This window comes from Aedes albopictus, chromosome 2, assembly GCF_035046485.1.
Source record: "Aedes albopictus strain Foshan chromosome 2, AalbF5, whole genome shotgun sequence".
Lineage (NCBI taxonomy): Eukaryota > Metazoa > Arthropoda > Insecta > Diptera > Culicidae > Aedes > Aedes albopictus.
Window position 1 is genome coordinate 365,979,343 of NC_085137.1, and position 16,926 is coordinate 365,996,268.

Consider the following 16,926-nt stretch of genomic DNA (forward strand, 5'->3'; position numbering starts at 1 on the left):
GCTTGTAAATTAGCAATAAGCTTTCGTGTAGAAAGCTGCTATGTACAGGGGTTCTTAATTTTGTTACACAATACTTAATTTTTATTGATGGATTTATAGTCATTCAAATGATTTTTGTGTTAGCATCTAAAGTCATATCTAAGCTGAACTGTACCAGACTAATTTACATTATAATTTTAAAAACAAGGATTTCTTATTACCCATGATAGACAACAACTGAGTCATGCCAAAGTCTTGAACCATTCACTATGTCTGCCGTTCAACAACATTCGCATTCGCACACTGTTGCGCTGGCACGCAACATGTCGTAGAGCATACACATGCATACACTCCCACAAACGTACCTGCTCGCTCACCGACCGACTAGCAGACAAGCCATCTGGAGAACCAATTGCAAGTGCATTATTGTACAGGGCTTGTGCAATGCTAATACTTAAGCATGATTGAATTAAATTTTTAGATTTTATATTGAGGTCCACTTTTACAATTCCAAAAATGAATATCGACGGGCGGAGAGTTACACGGGTACAAACAAAATTATCAATTTAAATTCCCGTCCGTTCGAAAAATCGACGCACGACTGTAGTTGCATAGACCCAAATATAGGGGACTGCATGGAATTCTCTCCTTCTCTTTCACTCTTACAGAAATGTTGTAAACAACAAGGCCAAGAAACTTCAAAATCCCATACAAAATCAAAACAATGAAGTGCCCTATTATACGGAAAGGTAAACGCGGAATCGCGGAGACTCGAATGCTCTTGGAAGAGACGAGTCGGAAAAGTTGCGGGCGGGTGGTTGGATGGTGGCTGAGGCACGAAGAGAGTACCTAGCGAACATCGAGAGGAGCGTGTCGTCATCGGAATCGGACGTTCGTCGTCGTCGTCGTCATTCTCAACTAAACTCAAACAAAACTGCAACACACTCGCTGCGAGAGAAGCGAATCGTCGTGCGTTTCGTTGGGTGAGAGGGTTTTCCGCGAGTGAGAGAGAGTGCGGTGGGTGGCCCGTGAGAATGGGGTGCGGAAAACAAGGGTAAGGTCTCTCAGCAACCAGCTGATCGGCGCTGCATCGCAGCGTGAGTGATGCACCTATCCGCTACCGACCGACCGACCGCGTCGCACCGCGCCATGCCTCTTCGGAGCGGGTGTGATTCACGCGCAAAACGGAGCCGTGGTGAATATGCTTGGGGGAGTGTGTGGTCGAGCAATCGAGTGAGGTGAATTTGTGCGGTTGTTGTTGGATCGGGAGAGTTTGAGCACGGGGCGCTCTCTTGCGTGCGGTGAGCTCGGAGCTCGCGGCAGCAGCAATTGGTTTCAAGTCGTGGTTCGGTTCGGTACGGACTCGCCGACAAGCCACAGTTCAGTTTCGAAGCAACAGTAAACACGATCGGACGGAAAAATAGGATTTTAGTTTTGAGCAATCAGAAACATCATATTGCAGTCCTCTCTTCTTGACTCTGTGTTTTGGTAGAACACTTCCCAGCAGAGTTGTTTGGTCCAATGGAAGGGAAAACATAACTTATGAAGTAGAAAGCATGTAAAACAGGATACAGTAGTTTTGATTAGCGCAGAAAATTGTGAACCAAGCAAGGAAGTGAAAAAGAACATTTTTGTAAATTGGTAAAAATGTGTGACTTGGTGAAGTGTTTCCATCCACAATCGATGCCAGCGAGGTATCCAGCCAACACTTTGTCGCTGGACGGGAAATCGTCCAACTAGAGATCCATCATACTTCCGGGCAGTAACTTAACCAATTGGTCCTGTGAGTGATAAAAGGATATTTTTTGTCAATTTGACCACATTAGTGATAGTGAAAAAAAATTGGAATTTTTACGGAAATTGTGGATGAAATTTCTGTTATCCTTGGGCAGTGAGTGAATAATTGGGAATTCCCCCCGTCAAAGCCAAGGTTGGAAAACGAAGAGAAAAACTGAAAATTCCTCGGTCTCGAAAGAGCAAAACAAACAAGCAAAGCAAAATACATCGCGCCTAAGCAGCTACTCCACACAGAGGGTGTGCTACACGATACGCACAATTTTCTTGTATTTTTCGTAGAAGACTTAGGTGATTAAACGCTTCGGGTGAAGTTTATTTGGAAGAAGTTGTGTAGATTTCAGTGTCGGTTCAGAGGGAGTTCTGAACTTTGGAACAACTTTGTTGGAAGTATATGAGTGAAACAAATGTTAAAGGTGTTTTTCGAAGTTCCTAGTGGGCTTTAGGTGAAAAAGTTGATGAGCTAAGTGTAATGCACCGACCTTAAAGTTTACAAAAAAGGCAGGAGATGACTTGAGCGGAAAAAGAAGGAAGAGAATGAATCAAAACGAATTACAAAATTAATAAATCATATTTGTGCGGAATTCACATCTTAAGCTTAAGACATCAAAGCGCAACAGTTCGCATTGGCCATCAGTGAAAAAGCAACAATCGAAGAAAAAAAACAAAAACCACCCGCAAAAACGGGCGAACAGCGAAGAATATCCGTGAAAGCAACCGGCCAGCAAAAGCACTAAACTAATGTCATTGGACTTGTAAATCAAATTATTTACGTTAGTATAAACGTGAAACTGGTGCTGAACCCCAAACGGTCGAATGTTTATTAAACACAACAGAGCAGAGCAGAGCCGCGGCGAAAAAGTGCAACGCAAAGCAAGTGAGAAGTGTGTTTTCGAGAGAAAAGTGCAGCTGCAGGCACAGCTAGCGACCGTTCTGGCGGCGGGTATGTTGATAAGTGGCTAAAAAAAGATTTTTTTTTCTTGCGCTCGCCCCAAACCAACCCCCACCAAACCAACTCAAAATAAGGTGCAAATGCCGCCGAATGCAGCGTGTGAAAAATTTATGAAGAAAAATTCGAAAAATTCCCGAAACACGTAAACTCCCCTGACGCGAGCGTTCGCGTCCTGCCGGGAAAATAAACGACATCTTGGTGACCCCCCGTGTCAAACAGTGCAAATTAGTGAGGGAACAAGTGGAAAAGCAAGTGCAGTCAGAGCCAGAAGAAAATAAAAGATATGGTACCCCAGCACAATCACGACTTGCATCTGGTAGTGTCCCAAAGTGGTGCCGAGATGATGGATACCGGTGCGGTGCAGGTGGAGATCGCCAACAATTCCGGAGTCCCGTTGACTTCGTTGCTCGTTGATGCCACTTTATTACAACAGCAGCAGCAGCAGCTAGTGAACGGTCAAACGGTCACCATGGTTCAGCAGCAGCAGCAATTGATTCCACCGGTGCTGTTCGGGTCCCAAATGGTGGACAAAAATTCGAGCACACCTTACACCGATGCAACACAGGTGAGTGACCTGAAGAATGCAATTTTCGTTTTTTTTTTCTCTTTTTGGGGATGATGTGAGACGCGAACGTTCCTGTACGTTTGTGTACTCAAGTGCCGTTCTGTGCGCGGGTGGGTGATGATAAGCCATATCTAGGCAAAGGTGGACGACGACGACGACGACGACGTGGACGAGAAATGGACTTCTTATTTGCGAATTCACAAAAACTCAAGTGAAATTCGGGGTGATGCCGGGTCTCGGGGTGACATCGACCGAGGTGTGACTAATTTTATTGCGGTGCACTAATAAACCGGATTTATGAGATGGGTCGACGAAGGGAAATTCGGGGCTAACGAATTGGAAAGTGTCCGTTCGCAACACGGGCGGTTATCGAGTTCGAGTTTCGTAGTTAATCAGCAGCAAACAGTTCGTTGGGTAGGTACGTCACTCGATGGCTATGGTTTCATTTCGTACGGTGGTGGTGTCAGTTGGAACGTTGATGCGTAATAGATTGACCTACTTTGGACGCACTCGTTCGGGTTGAGTTGGAAATGGTGATTACTTGTGGATTATGATTGCTGGGAAGTTATTGGAACTTGTGTTATCTTAATTAAATCTTGGTGTAAGCAACTCAAGATTTTTCTATCCGGAGTTTTTGAGAATTGTGACTAAAGTAAAGAATTTGATTTCATTTCTGGATATTCCTGATTCCTTTTTAATTTGTTTGTTTTTTTACGATCCATGCTATAACTAGAAATGTTGACCTTATGTTTTGATTACCATCTTTATGACTGGAAAAATTTAAATCTTGTTTGTAGCATCTAGATTTTCTTAGTAGACGAGCCAGCCTCGAGCAGAAAGACTTACTAATGAAGATAAACTAGTTGACAAAATAAAGCGACAGTAGTGAACTTTTATCACGCTTTAGGCGTGATTAGATTTTGATGAATTATTGTACGCTAATTTTGGGACCACGCTTCATAACTTTTTGAGAAGAAGGATTTTTATATTTCAACTGAAAATCGATATCTACTTTTTTTTTAAACATGAAATTTTCTAAAATTCAAATATCTTGCGTTGTAGTTAACCAATTTTCAATTTTTTTGCGTGAATAGAAAATTGAATAAAATATATTTCGATTATCTAAACATGGATAGAAGTCGAGATATTGATGAGTTTATGGAACGATCTCCTTTAAACTGTAGCCAAATTTTCAAAAATAATAAAGATTTTTTTTTTCAATGAGAAAAAAACAGTGTACATTTTTTTTGTTAGCGATTTTACAGTAAAATCGGAGTATTGGTTACAGACAATAAGATGTGTGAAGGTAGCAACTTTGCTTGAAAAAATAACAAATCGCTTTACTATAATTTCCTTCACGTTAACTCAGGGTTGATTTGACACTGCAATCTGAGAATTCCCCTATTGCATACATAAACACGTAATCAATTTTTTATGTCATGTTACAAACAATGTGTTTTTAAGATTTTCATGCTTATCTAAAAAAATGCCAGTTTTTGGACAAAAACTTTCCTGAGTTTTTGTGATGGTTCGGTGCCGTATAGTTAAGCAGTAGTGTACTTAGCACGATTTCTCAGTTAGTTGGGTATATTAAATGGCAAGGAGCTGTTAGGCTTTTATTTTATTCATGTGTTTTTTCACCATGAATCTTTACTTTCAAAAACATTTGTGATAAAACTAAGAGTGGTGTTACTTGTTGAGTGTAGTGGACTTGTTCTGGGTACTTTGACAATTAAAAAAAAAACCGATGTCTAACTCTGATCGCACTTTAAACATAAACCCCAAAGGCCCTTAAAATAAAAAAAAACATATCAATGCTTAACATACAATAAACTTTTTTAAGCTTTCATCAAGTCACTTGTTATTGCAAATCAATAATCCTTTCCTATTTTAGATGTTTCTAAATTTTGGAGATTTTTGTTAAATTTTTGAAGATATGTTTTTGGTAGGAGAATTCTTGGATTAAACTCAAGAGCTTGAGTTTGAGTTTTTTTTTCATCATATCATTTTTTTTTTGTCAAAGCTTTTTCAAATTGATCGAGTCGAAGTGTCAGATTTATCGTGTTTTGTGCTGAAAATGCTCTAATGAGAAATTATGAATGCTAAAGCTTGCGGTCTTTATACTTTTTGAGCAGTCATAATAAGTTTGGTAAACGCAAGTCAAGAATTATTATTTCAAGATCGATTGAAATCTAAAAAAAAAAAATATCCCATAATATTTTTTCACGCCCCATCATTAATCCATGAATCTTAACATTCTGGAACTTGAGCCGTTTTTGGCCTCCAGAATATTTAAAAAACCAAAGCAAATTATTTCAAATGCCAACCTGTGAATATTTTCTAAAATTGAGTAAAATTAAAAAAAAAGCATTGTACGCACCATCATATTATGATTAGTTAATCCAAAAGTTCTCATTATTGGTTCTTGCTAATCTTCTTGAAACTTGTAGAACTTCTAATTAATGACCAACCTTAGCATCTTGGAAAACTTTGAGACTGGAAAGCTAACTTAAGAAAAAAATATAAATCGATAAAAATATTTTTTTTTTAATTTTTTTTTCCTTAAGAACGAATTTTTTTTTCTAAGGAAATAAATAAAAGTTCGAAGAATAAACTGTTTTTTGAAAATTGAATTTGCCATCCAACTTAGGTCTGCGATAAGTATTACTCTCAGTGTATTTAAAGTCCCACAAATATCCTCAAACATCTTCTAAGCCATCATTTCAATTCAACAAACCATTTTTGAGTTATCATTTTTTGGAGAATATTTGGTTTTCTCATTCACCTTTTGAGTGTAGAATTATCTTTTGTTAAAATACACTAAAAAAAGTAAAAAAAATCTTACGCCCTTTACAAAAGCTAGGTAAAGTGAATTACAAGACAAAAAGCATGATAACACAAAAGGTTGCGTATAAGCAATTCGTGCGCTGAGTTAAAATTGTTCTGTACCTATATTAATAAATTTAGGCTGCTAAACGCTTTAATATATAAGAAGAAAACCGCGTCTTATTTTTTTTTTTCAAATTTTGACATTGATTTTTTTTTTCGGCAAGATCTTTGACCATCCTTCAATTTAGCGATAAAATTAAGTTAGGCTATAATAACACAAGTTTACAAAATAAAACGAAAGTCGTGAACTTCTGTCAACGACCAAAATTTTTGAAGCACAATTTAGTGCTGATCTTGAAACCGACCTTCAAAAAATTTTAAGTAGAACAGTTTTTGAGTTTTAGCTCAATATTGAGTTTTGCCTTTTCAAAATATGTAATTTACTAAAATTCAAATATATTGCGTTTTGTGCAACCAATTTTAAATCTTTTTCCATAAATTAAAAGCTGAATACAATACCATTCCATCATCTGAATACAGGTTTTGCGTCAGATTGATGAAATTCAAGACATTGGCGTGTTTTAGGGACGATCTTCTTAAATTTTAGCAAAATTTCCAACATTTTTTGGAGAAATGTATTTTTTTCAATAAGAAAAAAACAACTTAAAATTTCTTTCTCGACGTTTATTTGACATAGTATGTAGGCGAGTTACAGTAAAAATTTCAGCTCAATCGGAGCATTGATTACGGAGAATGAGATGTTTAAAGTGTGCTACTTTGCTTAAAAATAGAACAAAAATCGATTTCAAATCATCAACCATGTATGGAAAGTCGAAAAAACTTCCGCTCTACTGTAATTTTTTTCTTTCACGTTTTCGAGCTCAGGGCATGATTCTACACCAAAAATGATCATCAGCTTACCGAGTTCAAAAATGCTGTAAACTAGTGTAATTAAGTAGAGTTTCAGAAACTGTTGCCAACTTTAATCTCACGATAAACATAAATTTGAAGATCCTCAAAAATGCTGAATATGGAAAAATTTAAATATCTTAGCTTGAAACCACTAACTAATTTTTAAACTTTTTTTTAGCTTACTCTTTGGTTGTGTTTAAGAAATGAAGTAGCATGAGACCAAAAATCTCTTTAATAAAGAAGCATTTTTAATACGGAACATGTTTGGCTAAAGCTGTTTGGTATTTTTTTTTTCTTTTCTTCTTTTGAATGGTTTGTCAAATTTGGGAATAATACCCCTTGTAGCCTTTGTTTGTGAAAACCAAATCAGATTAATAAGGACAATCCTTTAACCACACACTCAATGGAGACGGTAAGAAAACATCTGACATAATGATACGTGGAAGTAAGAAAGTATCTTGAACTTCTTTCTATATTTTACCCTATACAGAAAGAGGCATTCACTGATGCGTATAACATATTATGACTTTTTTTTTTAATTCCAAAGGATTCACAGTGACTCAAGTTAAGGTTTAACTTAAGAAATTTTACTTAGAGTAAAAAAAAATCAATACAAAAACAAAAATATAAAATTAACACCATAATATAGAAGTATTAGTTTTATACTTTTGATGGAAGCGTTTTCGGATTGAAATTTTAATAAAAATTAAAATCTTGAGGATTTACCTGATCATGAAATCAAAATACTCGATATGGGATTCCCCACTTTTTGAGAATTCTTTGAGTTTCAAGAAAGCTTGAAGTGAATCATGTACGAGAACTTTTAGACCCACGAATACGCGGTATGATTGCAAATGAAAAATAAAAAATAATTGTTTTTTTTAAATTTTACTATATTTAAAAACAGAATTCTCAGATTCACATTTCACCTACTTGTTACGACTTCTCAATGATTCTGGGAGACTCGAAGTGATACTCTTCGAATACTCTAATTTAAGGTTGTTTGAATTGTAGGGATCAATGATGGTGCATGATAGAGAAATTTAATTTTGAGATTTTTATTTTTACCAATCTTACGATGAGGATTCTCGGACTGGCGATACAAAGGGCGATACCATACTTATTACGACGCTTTAAATGGTCATGAAAAAACTGACCGTAACTTGAAAATGCAGGTTTCTGTGCTCAGTGTTACTTTTGAAAGCATTCTTAGCTGTGCTTCTTAATTATAAAACAAATAAAAAATATGTCGATTTTTTGAGACATTTTTTTTTTTAATTTAGGAAGTTGTTCCTTAAACTTGAAATAACACGACTTCCATAATACTCACGTAAAAACTGCATTCAAGCGGTCGGGATATAATATTATTTGCAACATTAAAAGGGAAGTAAAGCGTGGGTTCCGAGATGAACTAGCCTACGGCTAAAAATCTCGTTAATACAGATAAAAAAAAGGCTAAATAGAAGAATAGTTTTACTACAATCCAAATTACTCGATTTTGTGTAATTTTTCAAATTTTAAATTGTGCCAAATATATATTTTTAAAAATAGGGTGACTGTTAGCACAGCTGCGTACCACACTTCGACAGCACAACCAGGGGGCAACATGCGGTCCACATTGGACCAGACAACTTCGGTGGGTGGATGAACCATGAGATGAGCATAGCTGTCAGCAGGTATGTTGGGAGAAAAAGGTAGAAGGTAAACAGAAACAAAAACAAGATTTCCAGAAGAGACGAACAAAATGGTTTGAAGTGAACTAAGAAATTAGCGAACCAGGAAAAGTTATTGAATTTCAATTCAAGTTCGTGAAATTATAAACAATAGAGTCGATAGTTGTTGCGGTAGAAGATTAGAGGTAGTTCTTGTGATTTTCCAAGGTGAGCTATAAATTGAGCAAATTTGTTTGATTTCATTATTTGAAAAGTTCAATACGTCTGCAGGATCCAATCGGCCTGAAACCGCGCTAGAAAAGCCGCCTGCAAGGGAAACAATAGAAAAACCATTAAATGTAAGTAATTTTAATATTAGAAATAAGCCGAAAAGAAAGGAATTAATTGTGCATTTGTTTTTGCTATCATTTGAATAATAACTGTAGTTTCAAGCTGCCATTACTAAAGTGCTGCTTTGAGAATTCGGTTTGATGAGGGTGGTCCGATTTCGAACAGTGACGATGGGTATTATCGGCAGGTTTGTTCTCTTCGTCATGGGGGGTTTTTGTCAGCCGAATTTCTTGAAACTTGGTCGTATAATTCAGCTTGTTGGGAAGGAGATCAAGAGCTTTACAAAAAAACCATGGCGAATAGAACAAAACTCCCGAAAATACACAATTTCCCCTATGTCAAAACTACTCTTTTTAAAAATCTACAGAGCTTAGTTTTTGAATCAGCACACGATTCTGCATAAAAAGTGTGAATGATTAGCTGTAGTTTAGGATTTCTTTTCCTTTCAAGAACGAATGAATTTCTTGGTAGGTCTACAAAGCAAATCAACGTGAAAACATAATTTGTTTACCTTGTATGCCGTAGATATCTTCGGTATGTTTTAAAATCTATTGTAATAGTCTGAATGCAATTTTTACAAGAATATTGCAGTTTTTTTGACACCTAGTATTATGCTCCGGAATCAAATCTGTTAAAATTAAGCAGTTGCTTCCGGAGCATTCGGTTTATTCTAAAACTTTTGGGTTTTGACAAAGTTTAAAAGTGCTAATAATAGAGTATTCCCAAGTAACAATTTCAATTCCTTTTAGATTTGAATATTTTTATGGAAGCTTTATCACAGCATGACCAATTCATGGAACATTTGTAATTGCTTTTATCAAGAGAAAACAATCTTCGTTCGTTTGCGGTTTTCAAGTTGTCCTCAAGTTAGTTTTGAAATTCGCGCATAAAACAACTGGATTCACAAGAGCATTTAATCTCATAATAAGTTTTAAGACGTATTTGAAGTAATTTTTAACACATAGCATCAACATATTTTATTAAAAGTTTATGATTCGTTTATTCAAGAGCATTTCATCTGACTAATCCTCCTTTAAAAACATCTTGAAACCTTCTATTCTTGAGCTAGAGCCATTACTCTGGAACAAGAACTATGCGAAATAATAAGACAACGTACTATTTTATCAACTCAAATAATGAATGCAACAAATTGGTTGAAAAATCACGTTCTCATGCAAATATAAACACTTACACATTTTTGCTCACTGATAATTTAGCTATTCTGGTTCTTAAAAGTAACCATATCAACGAAATAATGATTTTACAGCAAATCAAAAACGCGAGTAGCTGTCGTCCTGCCTTCAACCAGTTATTCACACAGGCCACAACTATACGAATCGAAAACTAAACGGATACTTACTGTGACTCTTCGCATGCTCATGCTAAATAGTGTTATTTTAGTAAATTGCACTTAATTATTTAACGCAAAAACACACAAAACTATAATATAATTACAGGATGTACGTGAAACGTACAGAAACAACTTTCTAGCTCCAAAAAGGTAAACAAACAATTGTCAAGGACTGTTACTCTTGAATAAAACGAATGAGTTTTATTTAAGACGAACAAATCTGCCTTAAGATCATCACTAGTAAAAACAATCTTCAATAAATGCTGTAGATTTCATGCAAGGCAACTTGGTTCCATCATTGTTTTGAGGTGGTTTGGATTAAAGGTAATAACAATTGATGGCGGCTGCATGAGTTTTGTTCGCTTGGAACGGCAGCCATGTTTAGAAAGAATTGAAAAAGTGGCGTAGCCTTTTGTTTTTATAGGAAATTCATGTCTTCGTATATTAATGATTGATATTATTTTTGAGGCGCTTTGTTATTTTTGTATGTTTTGGGTGGCATATCAACGAAAAAGTGGATATGGCACGGAATTTTGTGATTCCCTGTCATCAATGATCTGTCAGGCAATTGAGATATTTTAACCATTTCAATTTGATGAAAATTAGTTCGTAGTTCAATTAACATTTCATCTATGAAACAAAACTAGTTCGCATCTGCGTAATGCTTAGGTAAAAGATTTCATTTATTATGCACTTTTAGCAACTTGGGGAAGACAGCTAAAAGATCAACATGCCTCAAGCTATTCTTGATAAAGTTTTATGAAGTTCTTATAATGAATCATCAGTAAAACTTCATAAATACAACTAGTTTCAAAGCAGTCTTCAAAAGCAGCCTTGGAGATCTCCTGAAGAGTGGGCCAGATTCGTCTTATGGATATTTTATGCCTATTTTATCTCAGATTTACAGAACAAAGAGCTTTATTGCCAAGTTTTATTATTCTATCTTAGAAATTACTTTAGGATTGCCACAAAAGTATAATTGTTACTTGGGTTATAATCACAGCTATAATTTCAAGGCGCTTCTAATATTTACCACTTGTGCATATAAGTATGCATTTAACTCAAAACTGATGCTAAAACATTATTTTTTAGTTACTGTTAAGGCGAAACTGGCAGCATCTCCTCATATTCTGCTAATAACGTAATGTTATAAATCCTGTTAAATTTCAAAACACGTTTCCGGATGTTAGTGGGCAGGGCTTGATGGTAGCTTAGTGATGAAGGCATTGGACTACAAATTTAGATGTGGGAGATTGTTTTCGAGGAAGAGAAGAAAAGCAATTGAGAAGTATGTGTAGAAAAATGGAAAAAGGGAAAAATAAATTTGAAAATTTTACTTTAATTTTCCAACATTTCTATTAAAAATCAACTTGGCACCAAATCACTAGACACAAAATTCGTACCAACTCGTCTTAAGGTCGTCTCGCCACCTTCTCATATCTCTGTCCGACCCCGACTTCCTCATCCGACCAGACTAGCGACCAGCTATCGCCGATGCCGTGTCAAAATCGTCAGAATTCCAAAGAAAAAGATGCAACAATAAATCCCCGCAAAGTAGTAAATTAAATCCACGCGACTGCCATCCACTACCGTTTCGTCGTCGTCGTCGTCGTCATCGCGGTGGGTCGGCAGTTGTCCATCAAACTAATTTCGCACTTCTTTCACATTATTGCCCCGGTTTTTTCCGCCGTCGGTCAGTCAGTCGCTGGTGTCCATCATTCCCAAATCATCAGTCGTCGTGCCAAACTAAAACAACACGATCTCCAATTAAGATCAGACCACGCGGCGCGGCGACCGTCTAGTCAACAAGCTTCAAATTGAGCATTATTTATTTAGCACCGTTGTGTTAGAGGGGGGGGGGGGGTGTAGTGAGGATGAGGTGCCCATTAGAGCACCCCATCAAACATCACCTCTGCGCTGTCGTATCATCATCGGTCGGTGTATAGTTTGATACCGGTGCGGAAAACTAATTTTCCAAGTGCCAGCTATCACTGCATCCATCATCGGCGACCGACCGACGATGGGTCAGATTGGCAGCAGTGCGTGAGGTTTTAGGTAGCTATCAGGCAAAATTTACTCCAAAATTTTCGGTCTAGCGAATTGGTGAGACGCTTTTCAGTCCAAGGAAAAAGTTTCTTGAGAATATGGTACACTGTATTCTAACAAAACAAATCAACTAATCACAATTGAGGGGCCCAGAATCAAAGGTGTGTAAGTGACCATTTTGTCGATTTTGAGCTGAGCATATCAGCAGATTTTAAGCTTTCAGGAACATTTTTAAGATTATTTTTACGATGATTAGAAAAATTACAATAAATCGTAGAAAATGGGTCGATTTTGAAACTCCATACATTTTGTATGGGATAAAAAATTGGTGAAAAACTTTAAACCTCATTTACTCGAAAGTGGTTTTTTGTCACTTAGACCCCTTTGGGGGTTAGAACCCTCAATTGTTGAAATATTGTCAACCCAAAAAACTTTTTAGTGTACAATGTTTAATGTCCATGTATCGATTTTTTACCTAAATTGTTGAAACTATATGTTTTGTAGAACTTCTGCATTCACATTTATTATATTTAGAATGTTGATCAAATAGTTGTTCATATAGTTGAACCGTAAACTCTTTGAGAAATCGTAAAAACCTTATGATTGTCAGTGATAATACTGTAAAATTTAGCGTTACTGTCTGGCTATTTTACCCCAGGAACCCAAAACCCATTTTGACACTCAATTTCGCAAAACCAGCTCTATTTTCCGCTTCAGCCACAATTAGCACCTTTGAGCGGCCGTTTCGGAGCTTTGCCGGAGCATAAATAGTTTGGCTGCTGGTCGAGTGGTCGGTCTGCCTCTTCTGCTGCTGCTGATTGTAATGCGTCCGGTTTGCCAAACAAAGTCAGTCAGCCGGGTGCGTTTGTTTGTTTGCGGTGGTGAAAAATACGCGTTTATTGAACTGTCTGTGCCGGACACGTGCCGGAACCGTCAAATTTAGAGGGTGATGTATAATTCATTGCCGAGCGGCAGAGTCGTCGGTTCCTTAACTGGGGGTGGTGGTGGCATCGATGCGAACTACGATGAAAATCTCACGATTTGGGGCCAAGGAAGCCTTGTGGGACCAGCAGTTCCTAAAATATCGGAAAGATTTTTATCCCCTTTCTGGAAATTGATCTGGGATTATCAGAATTTTTGGAAAGTGAGAATTATAACAATTAATAAAATTATTTTTGGTGCATTTTCTTAAAGTTTTTCCGAAAAAAATATAACAATTTCAAAAGGAATTTTTAAAGATATCAGATACAGTTTAAAAAGCAAAAAAAAAAAAAAAAATATGCAGTGGGTACTCAATTATTTAATGATTGAACGGTATCTGTGAGCTTTTGATGGGTACTCATTCTTGCTAACCATCTGGGTGAGTTTATGAGATATGAGTGTATATATATGACGCCTGCAAAACTTGGTAAATTTTTATAAGGGACCTTATTTTGTCCTATGAGTAGACACCATGAGTAATTCTGTCCGGAATGTTTCGACAGCCTTTTATTTCTGTATTTTTATAACTTTGGCAAAATATTGTACGATTTTCAGCTCTCAGGTTTTTATTGATCTCAAATTTTGAATAAGCATCGTTCATGACAAGAAAAAAACATTTCCATTACCAGGTATTTTTTTGGATTTCGCCTTACTTTTAAGAAGGGCATGAGCAAAAAATGAAAATTTTTAAAACACAGTATAGGAAGAAAATATTGCCAAATATATCAAATCAATCATAGGCAATATTGAGGCAATCCAAGGAACAATGTGGAGAACAGGTATAATGTAAAAACTTTGTATTTATAGGTCAATTTCAATTTTTTTTATTTTTATATGTTGTAGAACACATCTAATGGAGTTTATTGTATCGTGGGTCTAAATTCCAAAAAAGTTATAAAAAGTTTAAAATAAAATAAAATTAAGTTGAATTTTTAAAAATCGTTGAAATGATTTGCTGTCAATGCTATAATTTCTAAGATACGGCATTTTTGAAATTTGTTATTTGTTGAAATTTGGAGAAAAATAAATTTCAAATACTACCTTTGAAGGATGGCTTCATTATTATCCTGATAAAAAAAGTGTCCAAATGAATCAAATTTGGAATTAAAAAAAAAAAGATGAATGAATTGAAAACATCAAAAGCTAGTTCTGGTTTACCGGAATGATACAGATTTTTCAAAACGACGGAGCTCTTTCATTACAGCTCTGAAGTTTCCTGACTTTTTTTAATATTGTAATCTGTTTCGCCTGCAATAATAGACCCCATTTGATCTGACTGTTAGAATATTAAAGCTAAGCTAGTATCGGTAATTAGGTTTTTTTTTTCAATTTTGCCCATTTTTTGAAACTTATTCATAAAAAAAGTTACAACTACAAAAAAAGTAATTGTGTCCGCATTTTTTTACATTTTGTTTTCTTCAACTCATCTATGAAAAAAAATCTATTTTTCTGTGAAAAATCCGAAGTTTCATCAGATGTTTAGAAATATTGATAGTAATTTGGGCAGTCTTTAAGAAGTTCTAGCAATTGACTTTTGACGAACATTTTTTCTTTTTTTTTCTTTTAACAATCATTAAAAGAAAATTGTTGCTCGATAACTTTTTCAACTGCTTCGTCAATTTCAAACCTTTGAGCCTGCTTTCGCAAACATTTTGTTGCCTAAATATATATTGAACAAAATAATCGTTTAAGTATTTTTTTATTAGAGAGACTTTACCTCTGAGGCATTCGTCTCTGCATTGAAGTATTTATTTTTATTTATTTCACCTAAAACTGCCAAATAATGCCTAAAAACTTGATTTTTTTTCTGTTAAGTAAAGCTTAGGACAATAACTTGACAGTTTTTTTGTTCTACTAGTTTATTCAAACATCAATTTCAAACAGATATGTAAAAAATAACACTTGAAATCAGTTGAAAACTATTATAACTTTGGCACTTAAAGTGAAAGCATCTTTCGATTATTTTCATTACTCGAAAATTCAACTTGAAGGTGTTGGCGTCACATCTTAATATTAATACCTTTGGCTCAAACTCAGAGGTTTCTCTTTTTATGTGGGTTGATTCCAGAAAAATACGAAATCTAGTTTTCAACAGGTCATGGAATATAAGCCACTTTGAAATAAAATTTACCGAAAATTTGTTATTTCCAAATTCTACAGAAGAGGAATGGCTTCGTTATAATATGTGTAATATATCCTGGTAGGAAAGCCGTCCAAATAAATCAAATCAAACTGTTTTCCAAATAATCAAATAGCTCTGATGTTACCTCACTTTTTTCAATCAGGTTCTCCAGAAATACTGAAGCACATTCTGATCTGATTCCATGATTATTATTTTAACTTAGCTATGATCGGCTGTTTTATTTTGTTTTCATAAAAAAAAATTACGAAGGAAAATAATGCTATAACAAGTTCTGAACATTTGATAGTAACTTAAGACACTTTGGACGGTTTTAGAAACAAAAATTCTGCAGCGGGCCAGATAATCATATAATTACTTTTTTTTTAATTTGTCCAGCACGAATTGTTTAGGGTTTCCTTCTCGTTGTAGGAAACGAAATTCTGATGCCTCCTAGAGTTTTTTTTAGAAGTCCTCATTCATAGTAATAGCAAATACAGAAGGGAAGGTACATTCAGAGTTTCATGAAACTTGCCATAAGTTTCAGAATTTCCACAAATCATCATAGATATTTGGTCGAGTTATCAAATAAAAGAAACAAAAATCGAAGCATCAAACCTGTAATAATTGTAGAGAATGTTTGAAATACGCTGTTATTAAAAAAAAATCTTATTCGTATAAACAGAAAGTTACCTAGTTTGGTTTTGAATTTTTCATAGAATATCTAAGTTAAGTGTCAAAACTATAAATACCGGAAGAATTTTTCAGAATGTTTATTCCGGAATTCTTATATAAATGAAACTAAATTTAACATAAGAGGTAGTATTTCCTTAAATGTTCAAGCACAAACCGATAAAACTAATCACCAAGTAGCTGAATATTGACATTTTAAAACAAAAAAAAAACAGTAATACGGGTTACACCTTTTCGAGAAGGATTAAAGTTGTAGTTAAAACTCACGGCTCTCATTATTTATTTATTTCTATTTTTTTTTTGTAAAACAAACACTACACTGTCTTAAACCATAGGTTGCACAGACTGAACGGTCACTAACATGAGCACCACACGAAACACCCCAGTGGTCCAAAGAAAAATTTTTCGTTTTTTGATGAAAAGTTTTCACCGACAGAAGCGGAAATCGAAATCACACTGCGATGCTTACGAAAATCCTAGATGGCTGACGCCACTAATCGCACCAATTTGAGTTCAATTTAATTCTCTATGGAGCTAGAGTCTAAACAAACTAAAAACTCTATCAAGTAGTATGTTCAAGAATTGAAAAGATTTGAAATTAAATCGATATGATGTCATTTTTTTTCTAACAATAACCTTATAACTACAGGCAAAAAAAAAATATTTTAATTGAATCCAAATTTTCTCAAGAATCCAAAAAAT

General features: G+C 35.3%; 1 protein-coding gene across 2 annotated transcripts in view; it reads left to right on the forward strand.

Moving 5' to 3' along the window:
• The first annotated feature begins 773 nt into the window (after positions 1–773).
• Positions 774–16,926, forward strand: part of LOC109422860 (uncharacterized) — a 193,504-nt gene continuing 177,351 nt past the window's right edge. The window contains exon 1 of one of the 2 annotated variants that reach the window (XM_062852927.1): positions 774–3,290. In XM_062852927.1, the coding sequence (XP_062708911.1) occupies positions 3,009–3,290 (282 nt within the window). In that variant the 5' untranslated portion in view covers positions 774–3,008. The remainder of the gene's footprint in view (positions 3,291–16,926) is intronic. The other variant, XM_062852928.1, reaches the window with a different exon arrangement.